Source organism: Spermophilus citellus, assembly GCF_964194105.1.
Source record: "Spermophilus citellus genome assembly, chromosome: 9".
Classification (NCBI taxonomy): domain Eukaryota; kingdom Metazoa; phylum Chordata; class Mammalia; order Rodentia; family Sciuridae; genus Spermophilus; species Spermophilus citellus.
Window position 1 is genome coordinate 103,542,915 of NC_138191.1, and position 19,265 is coordinate 103,562,179.

At 40.6% G+C, this 19,265-nt stretch overlaps 1 protein-coding gene across 6 annotated transcripts in view; it reads left to right on the forward strand.

The window, feature by feature from the left end:
* Positions 1 to 2,212: 2,212 nt before the first annotated feature.
* EFCAB14 (EF-hand calcium binding domain 14) overlaps positions 2,213 to 19,265 on the forward strand; it is a 44,423-nt gene continuing 27,370 nt past the window's right edge. For 4 of the 6 annotated variants that reach the window (XM_081308634.1, XM_081308636.1, XM_081308632.1 and 1 more), the window contains exons 1-3: positions 2,214 to 3,375; positions 4,519 to 4,667; positions 17,290 to 17,435. In XM_081308634.1, coding sequence (XP_081164760.1) covers positions 3,191 to 3,375; positions 4,519 to 4,667; positions 17,290 to 17,435 — 480 coding nt within the window. In that variant the 5' untranslated portion in view covers positions 2,214 to 3,190. Of the gene's footprint in view, positions 3,376 to 4,518; positions 4,668 to 17,289; positions 17,436 to 19,265 lie in introns of all 6 variants that reach the window. The other 2 variants (XM_081308631.1, XM_081308633.1) reach the window with 1 other exon arrangement.

The following is a 19,265-nucleotide window of genomic DNA, read 5'->3' on the forward strand; positions in this document are numbered from 1 at the left end:
TCCACCTACAGAGAGGGTGAGATCTGGGTGACCAGAAGTCATTCAGCCTAGTGGTATTCCTTTGTCCTACCCCATACCCCTGGGTTCCTCAGTCCCCAGTTCCCATTTACAACACCGGACCCTTCCTCCTGACAGCTACCTCTCTTGCCTGGGGCTTCAGATGACCACAAGATGTGACTGTGAAAAGGTTCCTGAAATCACCTGTCTATTTCCAGTCTTTCAAAGAAGCACAATACAGAAGAGTCCAATAAACTTTCTGAGATGATGGAATTATAAAATCTATATTTCACTTTAAATAAGTCAAATGTACATTTAAATTGTCAAATGTGGCTAATGGCTACTGTACTTGGACAGCACAGCTTTATAAACAGAGACAATAAAACTGGAACAAATGCACCGTGATTTGGGGCTTCAAAAGCACTGTCACAATCACCTTCTCCTTGTCTGTCCTGCAAAAGAAGTATTTACCCCCATTTTACAGAGGAGGAAAATGGAGCTCAGGAAAGTTAAATGGCTTCCATATGAACAGAGTTAGTTTAAAATAGGATTTAATCTCAGATCTCTGGATTCCAAAATTCTGCCCATACTTCTAATGCAACACTTAACGCAGTTATGCAATCATGACATATGTATGGGTCGTTGTTATTAGGTGTATACCTCTGAGCTAAACACTTAAAGAGAAATCAGGCATAGCCCAGACTTTGGGTGGAAATCTCTAGACAAAGGCAGTATAATTGCCACAAAAGGAATATGGGTATAAAAATTATTTTGTCTTTCAGATAGCTCAAAGCACTTCATTTTAAGGGTCATTGTGCCTCATGACTCTCCAAATTATATTTCAGGTCCCAACTCTGCCCAGAATTCCCAGTGGATATATCAATATCTAATTGACAAGCTTCTCAAGCTTGTCCCATACGCCCCACCTCACCTCAGTAAATGGAAATGCCCTTCTTCCAAATGTTCCACCTCAAGCTTCTAGAGTCACCCATGGGTCATCTTTTTTTCATGCCTTTCATCTAATCCACCAGCAAATACTGTTGGCTCTGTCTTGAAAAAGCATCCAGAATGCTCACCATCTCCACTGCTGCCACCCTCACCTATCATCATCATCTCTAGCTAGGCTGAAGCAAACTGGTCTCTTGAGTCCCTCACTTTTCCTAATCTTTTTTTCCACACAGTAACTAAAGTGATCTTTTCTTTTAAAATTAAAAAGTCAAAATATGTCTCCTGTCAGTTTAAAGCTCCCAATGGTTTCCCAAAGTCCTTTGGTAAGGTCCTAGGGAGTTTAGGAATAGTCAAAAATGCCTCTCCAACCTCATTTCCCACCACTCTCTTTGCTTTCCAGGTTTAGCCATACCAGGTCTTCCTGCTCACTCTTCCCTACAGCTGTTGTCCAGTTCACTCTCTCCCTTCTTCAGGACTTCTGACCAAAGGTTTCCTCACGGCAGAGGCATTCCCCATTAGTTTATCATGTTTCCATTTTGATCATAACATTCATCACCTCCCGACATGAATATGTTTGCTGGTTGTTGCTCTTCTCCCACTAGAGTGTGAGCTGCTAGGATAAACATAAAATATACAAGCTGTCCAGTTGGATTTGAATTTCAGATAAGCAACGCATCATTTTTCAGTCCCAGATGTTGATTATAGCAAAAAAAAAAAAAAATCCTGTTTATCTGAAATTTAAACTTTACTGGGTGTCCCGTATAATATTACTTGCTATTTCCTTGTTCAGGAAAGCAAGGACACTGGTTATTTTGCTCATTGCTGTATCCCCAGCATTAGAGTAGCTCTTGAAATGTCGTCCTCAATAAACACTGAATGAATGAATGTGTTCAACCAGATGATTAATCCGAAACACGCCCAAACTTTTAATGAATGGCTTGCGAGTCAGAGTGGTGGATCCTGTAGACTAGGTTAGTCCGGCTGGCTACCGACGGCCTGCACAGCTGACAAACTTTCCAAGCAAGTCTGGCAGCCGGGTGCTCTGCCTATCCCGCCACCACTCCTCGGCAAACAAGCCTCCACCCGGCTCAGAGGAGCTGCGGATCTCCAGCTGCCCTCCTGGGGGCGGGGCCTCCCTAACCAGCAGGCGCGACCCAGCCCTCGCCTAGAGCCAGCACCCCTCTAAAGCCCCACCTTCCTGCCACCATTCGCACCCACTTGCGTGACGTCACCCAGCGGGCAACCAATGGGGGCCCGGCTTACTGGCAGGCGGTGCCGGGGGCCACTGCCAAAGGGGAAGTGAGCTGAGGCTGGAGCGATGGCCCGGGTTTGGTGCCCGCGGCCGCCGCCGCCGTCGCCACCAGCGCGTCGGGAGCAGCCGCGGCCTGAGCCGGAACGGGGGCCGAAGTCGCGGCTGGAGTGGGAGCGGCGTGTGTGAGTAGCTGAAGTCGTCCGTGTCGCAACACCTCAAACTCAGCCGGAGCGCTTCAGGTGGGGGGAGCGACGGTCGCCCCCTGAGTACCGCCCCCCGGCCCAGACAGCAGGGCTGGGGTCTCCCAGGCACCGGACTAGCTGCTGTCCGACCCGGACTCCCTTCAAACTCAGGTCGGAGGCCAGAGAACGGTGATCATCCCAAACCCCCTCCGCCTTCCCGGCCCGAGCTTTTTCCCGTCGCCCGGGCAGAGTTCCGGGTTGTAGTGCGGCGGGGGCAAACCCCCTCCTGCCGCCACCTCTCCAACCAGCGAGTTCCCACTGTCTTGCTCTGCATCGCCTCTTCTCCACCCTTTTCAAGAACAAGTCCTGTCCCAGACGTTCAAAGTATCTATTCTGGGTGTCCTGCCCCAGCTCTTGGAGCACTCTTAGAAATATTGCCTATTTACCAGGGCTGAGAATCTCTCATTCTTGACGTAGCTTTTCTCCCCTTTGGGAGATAAAGGTTGCCCCCTTTCCACTCTCTTACCCGACAGACACTTCATGACCCGGGCTTTAGCCATTTGGATCATCAGCGCCTCGGCCATCTCTATGTGACTTCCCCCACCCGTTTGAGTTCCAGTGTCCTCTGGGCTCCATTCTCCAGCCCCCAGCGGATCTGGTCAGTCCCGCCCCTGGGTGGGAGTGACCAGGGGGCTCTGGCCCAGGATTTCCCACCCTGGAAGGTAGTAGCTCCAAAGCAGCAAGAGAATTGGGCGTCGGGTACGAACCTGGCAGCTCAGGAGTGGGTGCACCACTCACCCCACACAAGAAGATGAAAAAGCGCAGAGAGCTTAATGCATTGATCGGTTTGTCTGGGGACAGCCGGAGAAAGAAGCCCAAGAAAGGCTCAAGCAGCCACCGTCTGCTTCGCACTGAGCCTCCTGACTCAGACTCTGATTCCAGCTCAGAGGAGGAAGAGGAATTCGGTGTTGTTGGAAATCGCTCTCGCTTTGTCAAGTACGTAAATGCAATGATCAGGGCTGGGAGGGTGAGAGCCATCTCCTTGCACTACCAATGGGACAAATCAGTGGGAAGAAGAAAGAAGTTTATAAGAAGAAAAAAGGTAAACCTTAGAAGGCAAAGAGGGAGAAAAGATGTTCAGATCCTGAATAAAGGATAAGTTGGAGGTCAGTCTTTAGGTATTGAAAGAAGAGCCCCACCTGTAGGGTGAAGGTTGTGGACGTGGGGAATGTGCCAAGAGCCCTGGGAGATTTAAAGAGGCTAATCATAGAGGGGCAGAGAAACTTTTGGGATTAGAATGTAGGAGAGTCCGGACTATCTTCAAATTGCTAATTATTTTTTGTACTCATATATGAGTCTAAATCTTGGTGGGAGAATATGGTGAGGGATGTATTATAGAAAGTATGAGACTTAAGAGAAGATGGAGGGTGAAGGACAAAAAGGCAACTTTTCCCCAAACTATTTTTAGTTGGCGCAGTCATTGAACAAGTAGTGAGCTTTGAGCATGTTGGAAATTGGAGCTGAACCTGGTAAAGGGACCCTGTTAGAAGACACACTAAAAGAAAAGCGAATTTTTCTGAGGATTTGAAAGCAAGAGCTAGGCAGAAAGTTGGAGTGCCAGAAGAGATTGGATCCTTTGTGTTTTTATTTAGAATGTCTACCTTTTTTTTGTTGTTGTTGTTTTGCTAAATAAGAGTATGGTTTCTAGTGACTTTTTCAGATTAGGTACTTAAACTTGTGTTTGGGGTATGAAGGTTTAATGATGGGTTAATTTTAGAATAGTTACCCTACTGGGTTAGTTTAGACCTTGAGGTCTGGATGAGTTTGGTGTGAAATCTAGCTTGTTTGTTTCCTTCTTTCTGAGCCAGTAAACTAGAGTGCACCAGGTGTCCACTTAACCCTACAAATCCTATTTCTTTCATTCCATTTGCAGTAAAACTTGTTCAAAAGTTTGTGAAGTTTCTATACACTGAAACAAGGTCCCCTGGAGTGAGCGAACTTATATTTGAAAGTGAAAAATAGGTACATTACAGTGCGGTGATAGTTGAAGAGAACCACTGGTTTTATACTTTTCTAATTAAGCTTTTCTCCAAAGACCTCTTGCCTGAATTGATGTTGATGGCATTATTCTTATGATAGGGGAGACTACTTACGATGCTGCAAGATCTGTTATCCTCTCTGTGCTTTTGTCATCCTCGCGGCCTGTGTTGTGGCCTGTGTTGGCTTGGTGTGGATGCAAGTTGCTCTGAAGGAGGATCTGGATATTCTCAAGGAAAGATTTAGAACAAGTAAGTGGTCACCCTTTTCCGAGTATAATCTGAAACTCTTTTCCAAGTTCAAGGACAAATTGGACCATGCTGAGTTTTGCCCATTCTGATAAAGCAATTGTACATTCTTTTCAGCATGTTTATACTCTTTTCCAGCTGTCAACTTGAATGTTACAACAGTTGTTTTTTGGTTTTGGAGATAGGTACTGGAAATTGAACCCAGGGACTCTTTACCACTGAGCTACATTCACATCCTTTTTTATTTTTTATTTTGAAATGGGGTCTTGTTAAGTTGCTAAGACTAGCCTCAAATTTATAATTCTCCTGTCTTAATCTCCCAGTTTGTTGGGATTATAGGGGAGTGCCACTGCTCCTGACCAATTATCTCTTTTTAAACTGATAAACAAAAGACAGTGCTTATCCACCAGTATTTTAGATGCTACTTGTCCACCAGGACATTGCAGTTGACTCTTAGAGTACAGAAAGGAAGAGCAGCCTTGAGCCTTGGTTAATCTCCATGTATGACCTGGATGCCACTAAGTGAAGTGGCGATAGAAGGCTCATTCCTTCTACCTTACAGGAACAGTTGAGAAGGAGGGTAGGTGTGTCTATCAAATTATTTTCTCTTATGAAAAAACATGTAGAAACATAGCAATAAGCAACTACAATAACCAACATTTATGGAATGCCTACTATATGCCATGTCACAAATAAATCATTTTATTATTTTTATGCTCTTAAAATCAAAGAGGCTTAGAAAGATTAAGTAACTTGTTCAGTGATTACGTGTGGCAGACCTGACATTTGTACCTGGTCCTCTTGCCCCTTGCTGCCCAGGTTCATGTGTATAACCACTAGTATATTGAATCACTGTTGCCAATGCTTGTGTAAGTCTATACACATTTCTCCAAATACCCATAGATTTCTTTGATATTAACTTGGGTCAGTAATCTAAGAGAAGTTTAGTAGAAATACCAGAAGAGCTGGTTTTCTGCATATTTATCAGCTTTCAAGCATAGAGCAAAAAAAAAAAAAAAAAACCCAGATTTCCCTCTTATCCTTATCTATGCTTATTTGCTTGTTTGTGGCATTGTGTGTTTTAAGGAAAAGACTATTTTTAAAGATATAATTTTAAAATTTTAGGAAACCCCTGATTCTTTGAATTAAATTACATATTCATGAAGAGCTTTCAATATCCGAAAGAGTACCTACCTTGAACAATATACAGCTGGGAGAAGTATCTGTCTCATGAAAGAGTGTCAAGGTTAAATAGACTTTTCAAGATACAAAGCACTATATATTCTAATTGTGAAGTTGTATTTTACACATTCAAATTATTTTTTCTGACAGATTTGTTTGCATGGTAGCTTCCACCACATTTAACCTAAATATCTGGTTGGCAACACTGAAATTTTTGGTTCTAGATTTCATGGGTTAATTTTCTAAACTAAGGAATTAGTTTCAACTTAATCACAAATACATAACCTTGGTAGCATTATCACACAGGGAAACTGATCACAGTCTTTCTCAAGGTCACAAAGAAAGCTGGCTTCAGAACTGGAATTAGAGTTCTTATTCCTATTTTAAGCCTGGGAGATCACAACATTTGACCTTTTCTTCACCCCAACTTCTTCTTGCTGCCTGCAGTTTTCAGGTTCTGAACCTGACCTAAGGATAGCTAACCTTTAGTGTGATAGTCATGTCTCTAGTGATATTGCTTTGGGGAAAAAATTATGAAATGCTCACTTTGGTTTTCTTCAGATTCAGGGATTGCATTGGATAAACCATAATTTTCTGCCAGAATCATCCTGACTTATATGATCTATCAGCTGGTTAAATAATATAAGAAAGAATGAGAGTCAAGCTCTGTTTTTTCTCTGGCTTACTGGTTGTCCTTGCAGTATTGCAAAGTGTTTCTAAGGCCAGTGTATTCTTCATATGTAAGTAGTAATTATAAATTGAAAACAAGGTTCTCAGAAACAATGTTTAACCATAAGTAACCACTGACCACTCCTGTCTGTACAATCATCTCTCCATAATTAATTGGACTTCATAGGCTTGTGCCACAGCTTGTTTTGATCACACATAGCAATTATATATTTATACATTTCAACACATTACTCAGTGCTGCCCTCTAGGGATTCCTTTCTCTAAATGCTCTATGTCTCTGTTTATAGGATACCCAGGTAATTTGTGCCTTAGCTGAGCTTTTCAAGGAATTTCTTAGTTTGGAGAATGTAGGGCATGTGGTAGACCTGACAGTAAATTAGTTAACAAATATTTAGTGAGCACTTGTTAATACCAATCTCTGGAAAGAGTGTATTTAGGAGCTGCCAAGGATTATGCCCTGGACCATGGAGCTGGCTTTCTCACACTGAGCAACATTCCCCTGGGATCCTGACTACATTTGTCAGCCAGCTAAATGAAGTAGGTTTGGATTTAGCAATCCACCTCTTTTGATGTCTTTGATTTGCTACAACAGAAATGCCATTACCTCAATATTTGAAAGCAGGACTTCTGAAAGATGATAGAGAAGAGATGGAGCCTAGGAAATTCAGTCCATAGGCTAGACTATTGTGGACTGCTTGGCCAAGAGTTTTTTTGTGAAAACCAATTATCTTGACTAAATGGGATCACTGTTATGAAGCTTAAATAATCTTTCTTTGAATTATGCTTCTACTTTAAATATGTTTCAATAAGTTAACTTACTTTTTAGTTTTCAAGGACATGGTGGAATTCACTGACTCAAATAAGACCACCATCTTATCTAGGTTTAATACTTTTTTGAGAAATTCAGAGCCCCTCTTTCTTTATTTCAGTAAATTTTCCAAGGAGCTTGTGAGGCTAAAATATCTGAAATAGCAAAACAGATAGGCTTGGCATTTTCCTTTGTGATCAAGGAATAACTTGATTCTTGAGTTTAAAGTACTAGCTGGCCTTAAAACTCTTGGCTCAGTGTCCTTTTTCCAGAAGCAGGTACTTTGAAAGATCTCCAGAGTTATTCTAAGAAAAATTCTGTTCCAAGCTATCCTCCTTTATCACTAAAGTGTGAAACATTAGGAAAAGAATTTGGAAGAGAAGGATGGTATTAATATATCAGTCATCTCCTTTTCTGGCTATACAGGAAAAGTAGTGACTTGATATTTAATATATAGAACTTAAAAATATCTTGTGCTAATGAGGGTATTAGGATGTGTGTGAGACCTCTGGAGTATACTCAAAAGAGTACTGACCCTCAGAACAGAAAATTTGAATCCTGGCTCTAAAATTTAAACAAGTCACTTATTCCTTTTGAGCCTTCATTTTCTCATAAAAATGTATTTGTACCCCACCCCCAAGCACTTTGGGCATTCCTCTAATGTTGGTCACACTATATAGTAATCAATGCCTCACTTTTCCTCTAGACTAAGAATTTAGGGTCTTCTATATACAGTGGTGCCAAATGCAAGACTGGCACATGGTAGAGGTTCAATAATAATTTGTTTAATAATGGTTACATAAATTTTATTGCAAGTTGTAAAGACATTGTATAAATAAATATTGCTATTAGCATATGTTCTGCTCCTAAGGTACAGTGCAGAAATTTCCATCTCCTAATCTTTTTTTTTTTTTTTGGTTGGTGGTGGTGCTGGGGATTGAACCCAGGGTCTTGTGAATGTGAGGCAAGCACTCTGCTAACTGAGCTGATTCCCAACCCCAATCTCCTTATCTTATATATTAAAAAATCAACTAAGTAATTCTTTTGAGAATTAACATATTAAATTTTAAACAAGTTGCTTTCCATGTTGAAAGAACATGAATTAGGAATTGTAAGTTATTTGCTACACTTCCTCCCATTTATGTAATAAAAGTATGTCTGCTTAGCTTTTATCTCCTAAAAAGCCTAAATTATATAATGATTACAATCCCCTTTTAATTCATACAGTCCTCAAGATATAGTATTTTCAGGACTTACCATTTTTATGTATTCATTAGTTAATAATTGTAACCTAGATTATTGTGTTTGTCTTATTTTTCTCTTCCACTTCTAATTCCTACTTAATGCATACTGACTTCAGAAAAGAAAGAAAACTTTCCTTCTTTGGGATTTTCAACCACCTGAATATGAACATTCATGGATGGGTTTTCTTTACAATCTTACTGAAAATGTGTAAGAAATTCAGTAACATGCTTTGAGCTTCTTTAGTTTAGACTAAATGGGAAAATATTTTTACTATATGAGATAGGTATATTCCTGCAACCCATGTGTAAATCAAATGCCACATTAAAGTACTTAAGGAAGTCTATTACTTGAAATGAATTTATTCAGCAAATATCTTTGAAAGATAAATAAAAATATCTAATTTCATTTTTATAAATTTTCATATATTGGGCATGTATGAAATACCACCTCAGTTTTATTTTTATTTTATTTTATTTTTTTATTGTTGGTCGTTCAAAACATTACATAGTTCTTAATATATCATATTGCACAGTTTGATTCAAGTGGGTTATGAACTCCCATTTTTACCCCGTATACAGATGCTGTATCACATCAGTTACACTTCCATTGATTTACATATTGCCATTCTAGTGTCTGATGTATTCTGCTGTCTATCCTATTCTCTACTATCCCCCCTCCCCTCCTCTCCCCTCCCCTCCCCATTTCTCTCTCTACCCCCTCTACTGTAAATCCTTTCTTCCACTTGTATTATTCTTCTCTTACCCCTCATTTCCTCTTATATGTAATTTTGTAAAACCCTGAGGATCACCTTCCATTTCCATGCGATTACCCTTCTCACTCCCTTTCCCACCTCTCATCCCTGTTTAATGTTAATCTTCTTCTCAAGCTCTTCATCCCTACCCTGTCCTTGGTTACTCCCCTTATATCAAAGCAGTCATTTGGCATTTGTTTTTTAAGGATTGGCTAGCTTCACTTAGCATAATCTGCTCTAATGTCATCCATTTCCCTCCAAATTCTATGATTTTGTCATTTTTTAATGCAGAGTAATACTCCATTGTGTATAAATGCCACATTTTTTTTATCCATTCATCTATTGAAGGGCATCTAGGTTGGTTCCACAATCTTGCTATCGTGAATTGTGCTGCTATGAACATCGATGTAGCAGTGTCCCTGTAGCATGCTCTTATTAGGTCTTTAGGGAATAGACCGAGAAGGGGAATAGCTGGGTCAAATGGTGGTTCCATTCCCAGCTTTCCAAGAAATCTCCATACTGCTTTCCAAATTGGCTGCACCAATTTGCAGTCCCACCAACAATGAACAAGTGTACCCTTTTCCCCGCATCCTCTCCAGCACTTGTTGTTGTTTGACTTCATAATGGCTGCCAATCTTACTGGAGTGAGATGGTATCTTAGGGTGGTTTTGATTTGCATTTCTCTGACTGCTAGTGATGGTGAGCATTTTTTCATGTACTTATTAATTGATTGTATGTCCTCCTCTGAGAAGTGTCTGTTCAGGTCCTTGGCCCATTTGTTGATTGGGTTATTTGTTATCTTATTCTCTAATTTTTTGAGTTCTTTGTATACTCTGGATATTAGGGCTCTGTCTGAAGTGTGTGGAGTAAAGATTTGTTCCCAGGATGTAGGCTCCCTGTTTACCTCTCTTATTGTTTCTTTTGCTGAGAAAAAACTTTTTAGTTTGAGTAAGTCCCATTTGTTGATTCTAGTTGTTAACTCTTGTGCTATGGGTGTCCTATTGAGGAATTTGGAGCCCGACCCCACAGTATGTAGATCATAGCCAACTTTTTCTTCTATCAGACGCCGTGTCTGATTTGATATCAAGCTCCTTGATCCATTTTGAGTTAACTTTTGTGCATGGCGAGAGAAAGGGATTCAGTTTCATTTTGTTGCATATGGATTTCCAGTTTTCCCAGCACCATTTGTTGAAGATGCTATCCTTCCTCCATTGCATGCTTTTAGCCCCTTTATCAAATATAAGATAGTTGTAGTTTTGTGGATTGGTTTCTGTGTCCTCTATTCTGTACCATTGGTCCACCTGCCTGTTTTGGTACCAGTAGCATGCTGTTTTTGTTACTATTGCTCTGTAGTATAGTTTGAAGTCTGGTATCGCTATACCGCCTGATTCACACTTCCTGCTTAGCATTGTTTTTGCTATTCTGGGTCTTTTATTATTCCATATGAATTTCATGATTGTTTTATCTATTTCTACAAGAAATGCTGTTGGGATTTTGATTGGCATTGCATTGAGCTTATAGAGAACTTTTGGTAATATCGCCATTTTGATGATGTTAGTTCTGCCTATCCATGAACAGGGTATATTTTTCCATCTTCTAAGGTCTTCTTCTATATCTCTCTTTAGGGTTCTGTAGTTTTCATTGTATAAGTCTTTCACCTCTTTTGTTAGGTTGATTCCCAAGTATTTTATTTTTGGGGGGGATATTGTGAATGGAGTAGTTGTCCTCATTTCCGTTTCAGAGGATTTGTCACTGATATACAGAAATGCCTTTGATTTATGCGTGTTGATTTTATATCCTGCCACTTTGCTGAATTCATTTATTAGCTCTAATAGTTTCTTTGTAGACCCTTTTGGGTCTGCTAGGTATAGAATCATGTCATCTGCAAATAGTGATAATTTAAGTTCTTCTTTTCCAATTTTTATGCCTTTAATTTCTTTCGTCTGTCTAATTGCTCTGGCCAGTGTTTCGAGAACTATATTGAATAGAAGTGGTGATAGAGGGCATCCCTGTCTTGTTCCGGATTTTAGAGGGAATGCCTTCAATTTTTCTCCATTCAGAATGATGCTGGCCTGTGGCTTATCATAGATTGCTTTTACAATGTTGAGGTATGATCCTGTTATCCCTAATTTTTCTAGAGTTTTGAACATAAAGGGATGCTGTACTTTGTCGAATGCTTTTTCTGCATCTATCGAGATGATCATATGGTTCTTATTTTTAAGTCTATTGATGTGGTGAATAACATTTATTGATTTCCGTATATTGAACCAGCCTTGCATCCCAGGGATGAATCCTACTTGATCATGGTGCACAATTTTTTTGATATGTTTTTGAATCCAATTCGCCAGAATTTTATTGAGGATTTTTGCATCTAGGTTCATTAGAGATATTGGTCTGTAGTTTTCTTTCTTTGAAGTGTCTTTGTCTGGTTTAGGCAACAAGGTGATGTTGGCCTCGTAGAATGTATTTGGAAGTTCTCCCTCTTTTTCTATTTCCTGAAATAGCTTGAAAAGTATTGGTGTTAGTTCCTCTTTAAAGGTTTTGTAAAACTCTGCTGTATACCCATCCGGTCCTGGGCTTTTCTTAGTTGGTAGCCTTTTGATGGTTTCTTCTATTTCCTCTATTGTTACTGGTCTGTTTAGGTTGTCTATATCCTCCTGACTCAATCTGGGCAGATCATATGACTTAAGAAATTTATCTATGCCTTCACTATCTTCTATTTTATTGGAGTATAAGGATTCAAAATAATTTCTGATTATCTTCTGTATTTCTGAAGTGTCTGATGTGATATTGCCTTTTTCATCCCGTATGCTAGTAATTTGAGTTCTCTCTCTTCTTCTCTTCGTTAGCATGGCTAAGGGTCTGTCGATTTTATTTATTTTTTCAAAGAACCAACTTTTAGTTTTGTCAATTTTTTCAATTGTTTCTTTTGTTTCAATTTCATTAATTTCAGCTCTGATTTTAATTATTTCTTGCCTTCTACTTCTTTTGCTGCTGTTTTGCTCTTCTTTTTCTAGGATTTTGAGATGAAGTATGAGATCATTTATTTGTTGTTTTTTTCTTTTTTTAAGGAATGAACTCCAAGCAATGAATTTTCCTCTTAGAACTGCTTTCAATGTGTCCCATAGATTCCGATATGTTGTGTCTGTGTTTTCATTTAACTCTAAGAAGTTTTTAATTTCCTCGTTGATGTCTTCTAAAACCCATTGATCATTCAGTAACCTATTGTTCATTCTCCAAGTGATGCATGATTTTTCCTTCCTTCTTTTATCGTTGATTTTCAGTTTCATTCCATTATGATCAGATAGGATGCATGGTATTATCTCTACTCCTTTATATTGTCTAAGAGTTGCCCTGTGACATAATATATGATCTATTTTTGAAAAGGATTCATGTGCTGCTGAGAAAAAAGTGTAACTGCTTGATGTTGGGTGGTATATTCTATATATGTCAATTAAGTCTAGGTTGTTAATTGTGTTATTGAGTTCTATAGTTTCCTTATTTAACTTTTGTTTGCAAGATCTTTCCAGTGGTGAGAGAGGTGTGTTGAAGTCTCCCATGATTATTGTATGGTGGTCTATTAGACTCTTGAACTTGAGAAGAGTTTGCTTGACGAACATAGCTGAACCATTGTTTGGGGCATATATATTTATGATTGTTATGTCTTGTTGGTGTATGGTTCCCTTGAGCAGTATGCAGTGTCCCTCTGTATCCCTTTTGATTAATTTTGGCTTGAAATCTATTTTATTAGATATGAGTATGGACACTCCTGCTTGTTTCCGCAGTCCATATGAGTGGTATGATTTTTCCCAACCTTTCACCTTCAGTCTATGTATGTCTTTTCCTATCAAATGCGTCTCCTGTAGGCAGCATATTGTTGGATCTTGTTTTGTGATCCATTCAACTAGCCTGTGTCTCTTAATTGGTGAGTTTAAGCCATTAACATTTAGGGTTATTATTGAGATATGGTTTGTTCTTCCAGCCATATTTGTTTATTAATGTTACTAAACCTGATTTGTTTTCCTCTTTGATTACTTTCCCCCCTTTACTGTCCTACCTCCCACTGTTGGTTTTCATTGTTATTTTCCATTTCCTCTTCCTGTAATGTTTTGCCAAGGATTTTTTGAAGAGATGGTTTTCTAGCTGCGAATTCTTTTAACTTCTGTTTATCGTGGAAGGTTTTAATTTCATCTTCCATCCTGAAGCTTAATTTCGCTGGATACACGATTCTTGGTTGGAACCCATTTTCTTTCAGTGTTTGAAATATGTTATTCCAGGATCTTCTAGCTTTCAGAGTCTGTGTTGAAAGATCAGCTGTTATCCTGATTGGTTTACCCCTAAATGTAATCTGCTTCCTTTCTCTTGTAGATTTTAAAATTCTCTCCTTATTCTGTATGTTGGGCATCTTCATTATAATGTGTCTAGGTGTGGATCTCTTATGATTTTGCACATTCGGCGTCCTGTAGGTTTCTAGGATTTGGGATTCTGTCTCGTTCTTCAAGTCTGGGAAGTTTTCTCGTATTATTTCATTGAATAGATTGTTTATTCCTTTGGTTTGGAGCTCTGTGCCTTCCTGTATCCCAGTGACTCTTAAGTTTGGTCTTTTAATGTTATCCCATATTTCTTGGATGTTCTGCTCATGGTTTCTTAGCAGACTTGCTGAGCTGTCTATGTTCTTTTCAAGTTGAAATGCTTTGTCTTCATTGTCTGATGTTCTATCTTCTAAGTGATCTACTCTGCTGGTAGTATTCTCAATTGAGTTTTTAAGTTGGTTTATTGCTTCCTACATTTCTAGGATTTCTATTTGTCTGTTTTTTATTACCTCTATCTCCCTGTGTAATTGATCTTTTACTTCCTGGATTTGTTTATGTAGTTCCTTGTCAAAGTGATCTTTCATTGTCTGATTTTGCTGTCTCATGTCTTCCTTGAGACTCCAGATCATCTGAAGCATGTATATCCTGAACTCTTTTTCTGACATTCCATCTGTTGCAGCTATTTCCTCTTCTAAAGTTGAGTTGACCTGCATTGCTTGTGGTCCTTTCTTTCCTTGTCTTTTCATACTGCTCGCGTTTCTTTCTGCTTGGTGAAACTATTGTGTTTTTGAAATTTTCCCCCTATTTATTTATATTGCTCTTGTATAGTTGGAAAATCTCCCTTACAGGGCGGGTAGTGGCTGTGCTCCTCCTCTAATTAGGGTGATCTGTCTACCACTCTGGTCGGTCGCAGGTCTGCCCACCCTGCGGGCGCGGGTGGCAGCTCTGCTCTGCCTGCACTCCAATTGTGGTGACGTAACTACCATGCCCTCGGGTCGTTGGTCCTGATCCGGATGTGGGCGGCGGCTCTGCTCGGCCCCTACTCCAATTGGTGTGACGTGTCTACCACGCTGGCAGGCCTCTAGGCCTGTTCCGCCGGTGGGTCTCAAGTGTGCCTACCTTGCAGGCTCGGGCGGCAGTTCTGCTCAGCCCCCACTCCCAATGGGGGTACCTGACTGCCTCTCCAACAGGTCGCTGGGCGCTGGGCCTTTTCCGGACACGGGCGGCGGCTCTGCTCCACCCCCGCTCCAACCAGTATGATGTGACTGCCTCGGTGCTACGTGTCCACCATGCTGGCAGGCTACCAGGCCTGTCCTGCCAGTGGGACGCAGGTCTGCCTACCTTGCAGGCTCAGACGGCGGCTCTGCACAGCCCCTACTCCAAATGGGGTGACTTGGCTACCACGCCATCGGGTCGCTGGTCCTGTTCTAGGCATGGGCGGCTACTCTCTTCGGCCTCAGCTGCAGTTGGGGTGTCGTGATACCACGCCGGCGGGTCACTTGGCCTGCTCTGGGCGCAGGCGGCAGCTCCACTCTGCCCCCCTGGCCCCCACAGCACCCAGCAGGACCCAGACCAAGAAGCAGTCACCGCAGGTTCCCCAACCCTGGGCCAAAGCAGCTTCGGGAGCCAGAACCCGGCCTCTCCGATCCCGGCTCACGCTCCTCTAGGAGCAGGCTCCAAGGAGCGACCCCCGCGGGTTCCCCTGCCCCAGGCCAAAGCAACTCCGGGAGCCAGAGCCCGGCCGCTCCAAGCTCTCCGAGCTCGGTGCACGCTCTGCTGGGAGCAGGCTCAAAGATGCAGTCCCCACGGGCTCCCCAGCCCCGGGCCAAAACTGTTCCGGGAGTCAGAACCCAGCTGCCCCGAGCTCAGCGCACACTCCACTTGGAGCTGGCCTCAACAGGAAGTCTCCGCAGGTTCCCCAGCCCTGGGCCAAAGCTGCCCCGGGAACCAGATTCCGGCCGCTCAGAGCCCGGCGCACGCCTTGCCAGGAGCGAGCCCCTAGGAGTATTCTCCACTGGTTCTCCAGCCCCGAGCCTGAGCAATCTGTCTGCGAGACGCAGGCAAATACCAGCCTGGAATCACCTGTTCCGTAGCTGAATGAGCTGAGATCAGTAGAAAACAGGGATGATTACATCAGCTCTCCAAGATGGCGGCTGCTGTCCTCCTCAGTGGTCCGACTGGTGTCGAGAACCGAACTGGACCGCTTCTCTCCTCTGTCTCAAAGCCGGAACTCAGCACTAAGCACGGCCATTGCGCCACTGGCAGGAGCTCCCAGAATCCACATCGCTGCACCTCCGCTCCGGCACCTCGCCGCTTCCTAGCGTGCGCCCCACCTCAGTTTTAGGGGGGAAGTTTTTGTTGCTAAGTATTTTGAGGAGCTTTCTTTCTTGAAATTTTCTTTGTTAGATTGAAGAGGTAGACACAGTGGAGTGCCTGAAATGTACCAGGTATAATTTTTTTTTAAGAGTTGACTCTTTTTTCCTTTTAATGCCTTTATTTCTATTTATTTTTATATGGTGCTGAGGATCAAACCCAATGCCTCACACATGCTAGGCAAGCACTCTGCACTGAGCCACAACCTAGCCTGTGCCAGGTATATTCTACACAGATATGAATAAGACCCAATCTTGGAGTTTACATTTTAGTAAATTGTTTTTTATTGGTCCTTTGTATCAGTTTTTGGTTTAAAAGAAAGTAAGTAATAACTAATCATGATGCGGTCTATGACCTAAAAAAAAAAAAAAAAAAAAAGGTTTTATTCTGAAGGACCAGCCATTATCAATATTTTATTTTTCATTAGAAGGAAAAATGCTTTTTAAAGAAGAGAAAGCACTCAGGACTCTGCCTTCATGCTGGTAAATCTCTCAACCATTCAGGAGACATTGTTTCCTAAAGAAAAGGCCAAATATCACCCTGTACTTCACCTAGCATGATCCTTTATCTTCTACTTCATCTGGAGCTTTTGGGTTGATATTGGATTTTAGAAAACACTTGGCTACTTATGAAAAGTATTAAAAACCTCAGTCCTCGTAACAGTTTTGAAAAGTGTTAAGACCCCTTGCATTTAAAACTATAACTTGTATGATGTCACTTGAGCATTAATGGAGCAAGCTTTATAAATCTTCATTGATTAATTGAAAAACTCCTTATTTGAGCTGGTCAGTACTAAGCATTTATGTATCTCTTCTTGTGTGCTTGGCCAACTGTGTTAAAAACTTTACATCCATTCTCTTACTTAATTCTAACAATCCTGGGAAGTACATCTTATCACTGTATTACAAATGAGGAAACTGAGTTCAAAGAATATGAATAATTTTCTCAAAATCAAAATGTTACAGAGTTTCATATCTAACTCCTCTCCTCATGAATTTTTTATTTTTTAGCTACCTGACTTAAAAAAAACTGCAATGCCAGTAGTGAAATAGCTCTAGTTGGTCTAGTTGAAATGAGGGCTTAGTGTTAAATATATGCATTTAGTATATAAAATAACAGTGGATTTGGTAATATGAATTTGATCATTATCATCCCAGAGTTAACTTTTATTAATTTATCTTTTTCCAACTGTGTGATTATTTTTTCATCTTGGAATCATGAGGGAAGCTTATTTCTATTTATGATTTCTTTTTTTCCTTTTAGTGGAATCTAATCAGAAAAGCTCATTCCAGGAAATACCCAAACTTAATGAAGAACTACTCAGTGAACAGAAACAACTTGAGAAGATTGAGTCTGGAGAGCTGGGCTTGAATGATGTCTGGCTCAACATCACAGAAATGAATAAGCAGGTAGCAGTGATTTTATTTCTGTATTAGCTATGAGGGTTGTGAATTTACTTCAGGTTGCTAATTTTCTAAATTGAGGTTTTGCATACTATGATCCCAATACACTTAAAATATGTATTAGTTATGCATTTGCCAAATATTTAAAATTTTAACCCTTTCTTAAATGAACAAAGTTCCTCCAAGTTAGAGCAGTGTAGAGAGAGTTGGAAATTGTTGAGTTGGTGTTTCCTATGAGGCAGTATAGGTATCATAAAAAAGGAGTGTCATCCAACCCCCCAATAAAAATGGATAACCTGTTTTTATTGGATTCTGAGAGCTTTGTTTTATTTAATAGAGTTAATAAACTTACAGTTGCAGCCTTGGGATGTAGCGCTGTATACTATGCTAAACCAAATCTGGAAATCATACCTAGTGGTGGTTATTCTAGAGTAGCTTAGGAGCAGGTGGTAAAGTAAGCTAAATACTTTGGCCAGGCAAAGAAGCCTAGAATATAAACTTTTCCAGTCCCTAAGTTGGCTAGAGTTCAGTAGGCCTTAATTCCTAAAGAGTGAATGTGACAGGCTGGGGTTGTGGCTCAGCGATACAGCACTCGCCTAGCACGTGTGAGGCCCTGGGTTTGATCCTCAGCACCACATAAATAAATAAATTAATTAAATAAAGGATGTTGACTATGCAAATCTCATATATATAAGGAGCTATTGTTGTCATTGGGTCTTGTAGCCTGTGTCTGCAGTTTATTCAGTTTATTTGGGAAATGTGTCATCATTGAAAAGAAAACTCAAGTAACAAATGAATTAAAATAAAAATGAGCAGTTTGGCTAGAGAATACATCAGGTGAAAGCAGACTACACTGAAACTGAGAGATAATTAGCATCTCTCCTGAGGCAATCAAATTCCAGTATATCCCATCTCCTTATAAATCATGGAGTTTTTCTGAGATAAAGATGAGATTGTTTAGCATGAATAGGCAAAATGCCTAAAAATAGGTGTGTCATGTTTGTGGAACTAAGAGGATATTCTTTTCTTCAGAGGGGAGTCACAAAGTTCAGAATGAGCCAAACAGTGGGAGTTTGCTGTGGGAGAGAGCACTGTGCTAGAGGAAGTACTTGTGATTATTTCTGAAGCTACACCTTTCAACAGTTGTTCGTGAGCTGAGTAGTTCAGTACTTAGGACCAAAGATCAATGACCTGGGCACCACATGGCTTCCAAACTTTTGCCTGGAACCCACAGTAAGGAATGTTTTATATAATGACTCAGTAATCACATTCAGACATATGTGTTGTAGTTTGAATGTGTCCCCCAGTAGTTCAATGCATTGAAATTTAATCCCCAGATTAATGGTATATTAATTGAAACTTAATCCGCCAATGCTAATGGTATATAGAGGTAGACTTTTTTGGAGGTAATTAGAATTAAATGAGGTCATAAAAAATAGGACCCCCAATGATGGTATATTAAGAATGATGGCACACTGTTCTGTCTCATCACATTCATTTGATGTCCTCCATTATATTACCATGCAGCAAGAAGGCCCTCCCAGATGCTGGTGCCATGCTCTTGGGCTTTCCAGCCTCCAGAACCATGAGCTAAATATAAATAAACCCCTATTCTTTATAAATTACCCAGTCTCTTATGTTCAGTTATAGCAACAGAAAATGGTCTAAAATGCTATATGTAACTGAGATAAGTTTCTGAAAACAGTGACACACCCTAAATATGTATGATGCCTTATGGCTTGTTATTTCCTATTCAATTCTATTTTGGAGTTTTTAAAAATTATTTATGAAATAATTGATAGGCTATAATACCTAGTACTTACTAGTTGCCATTTA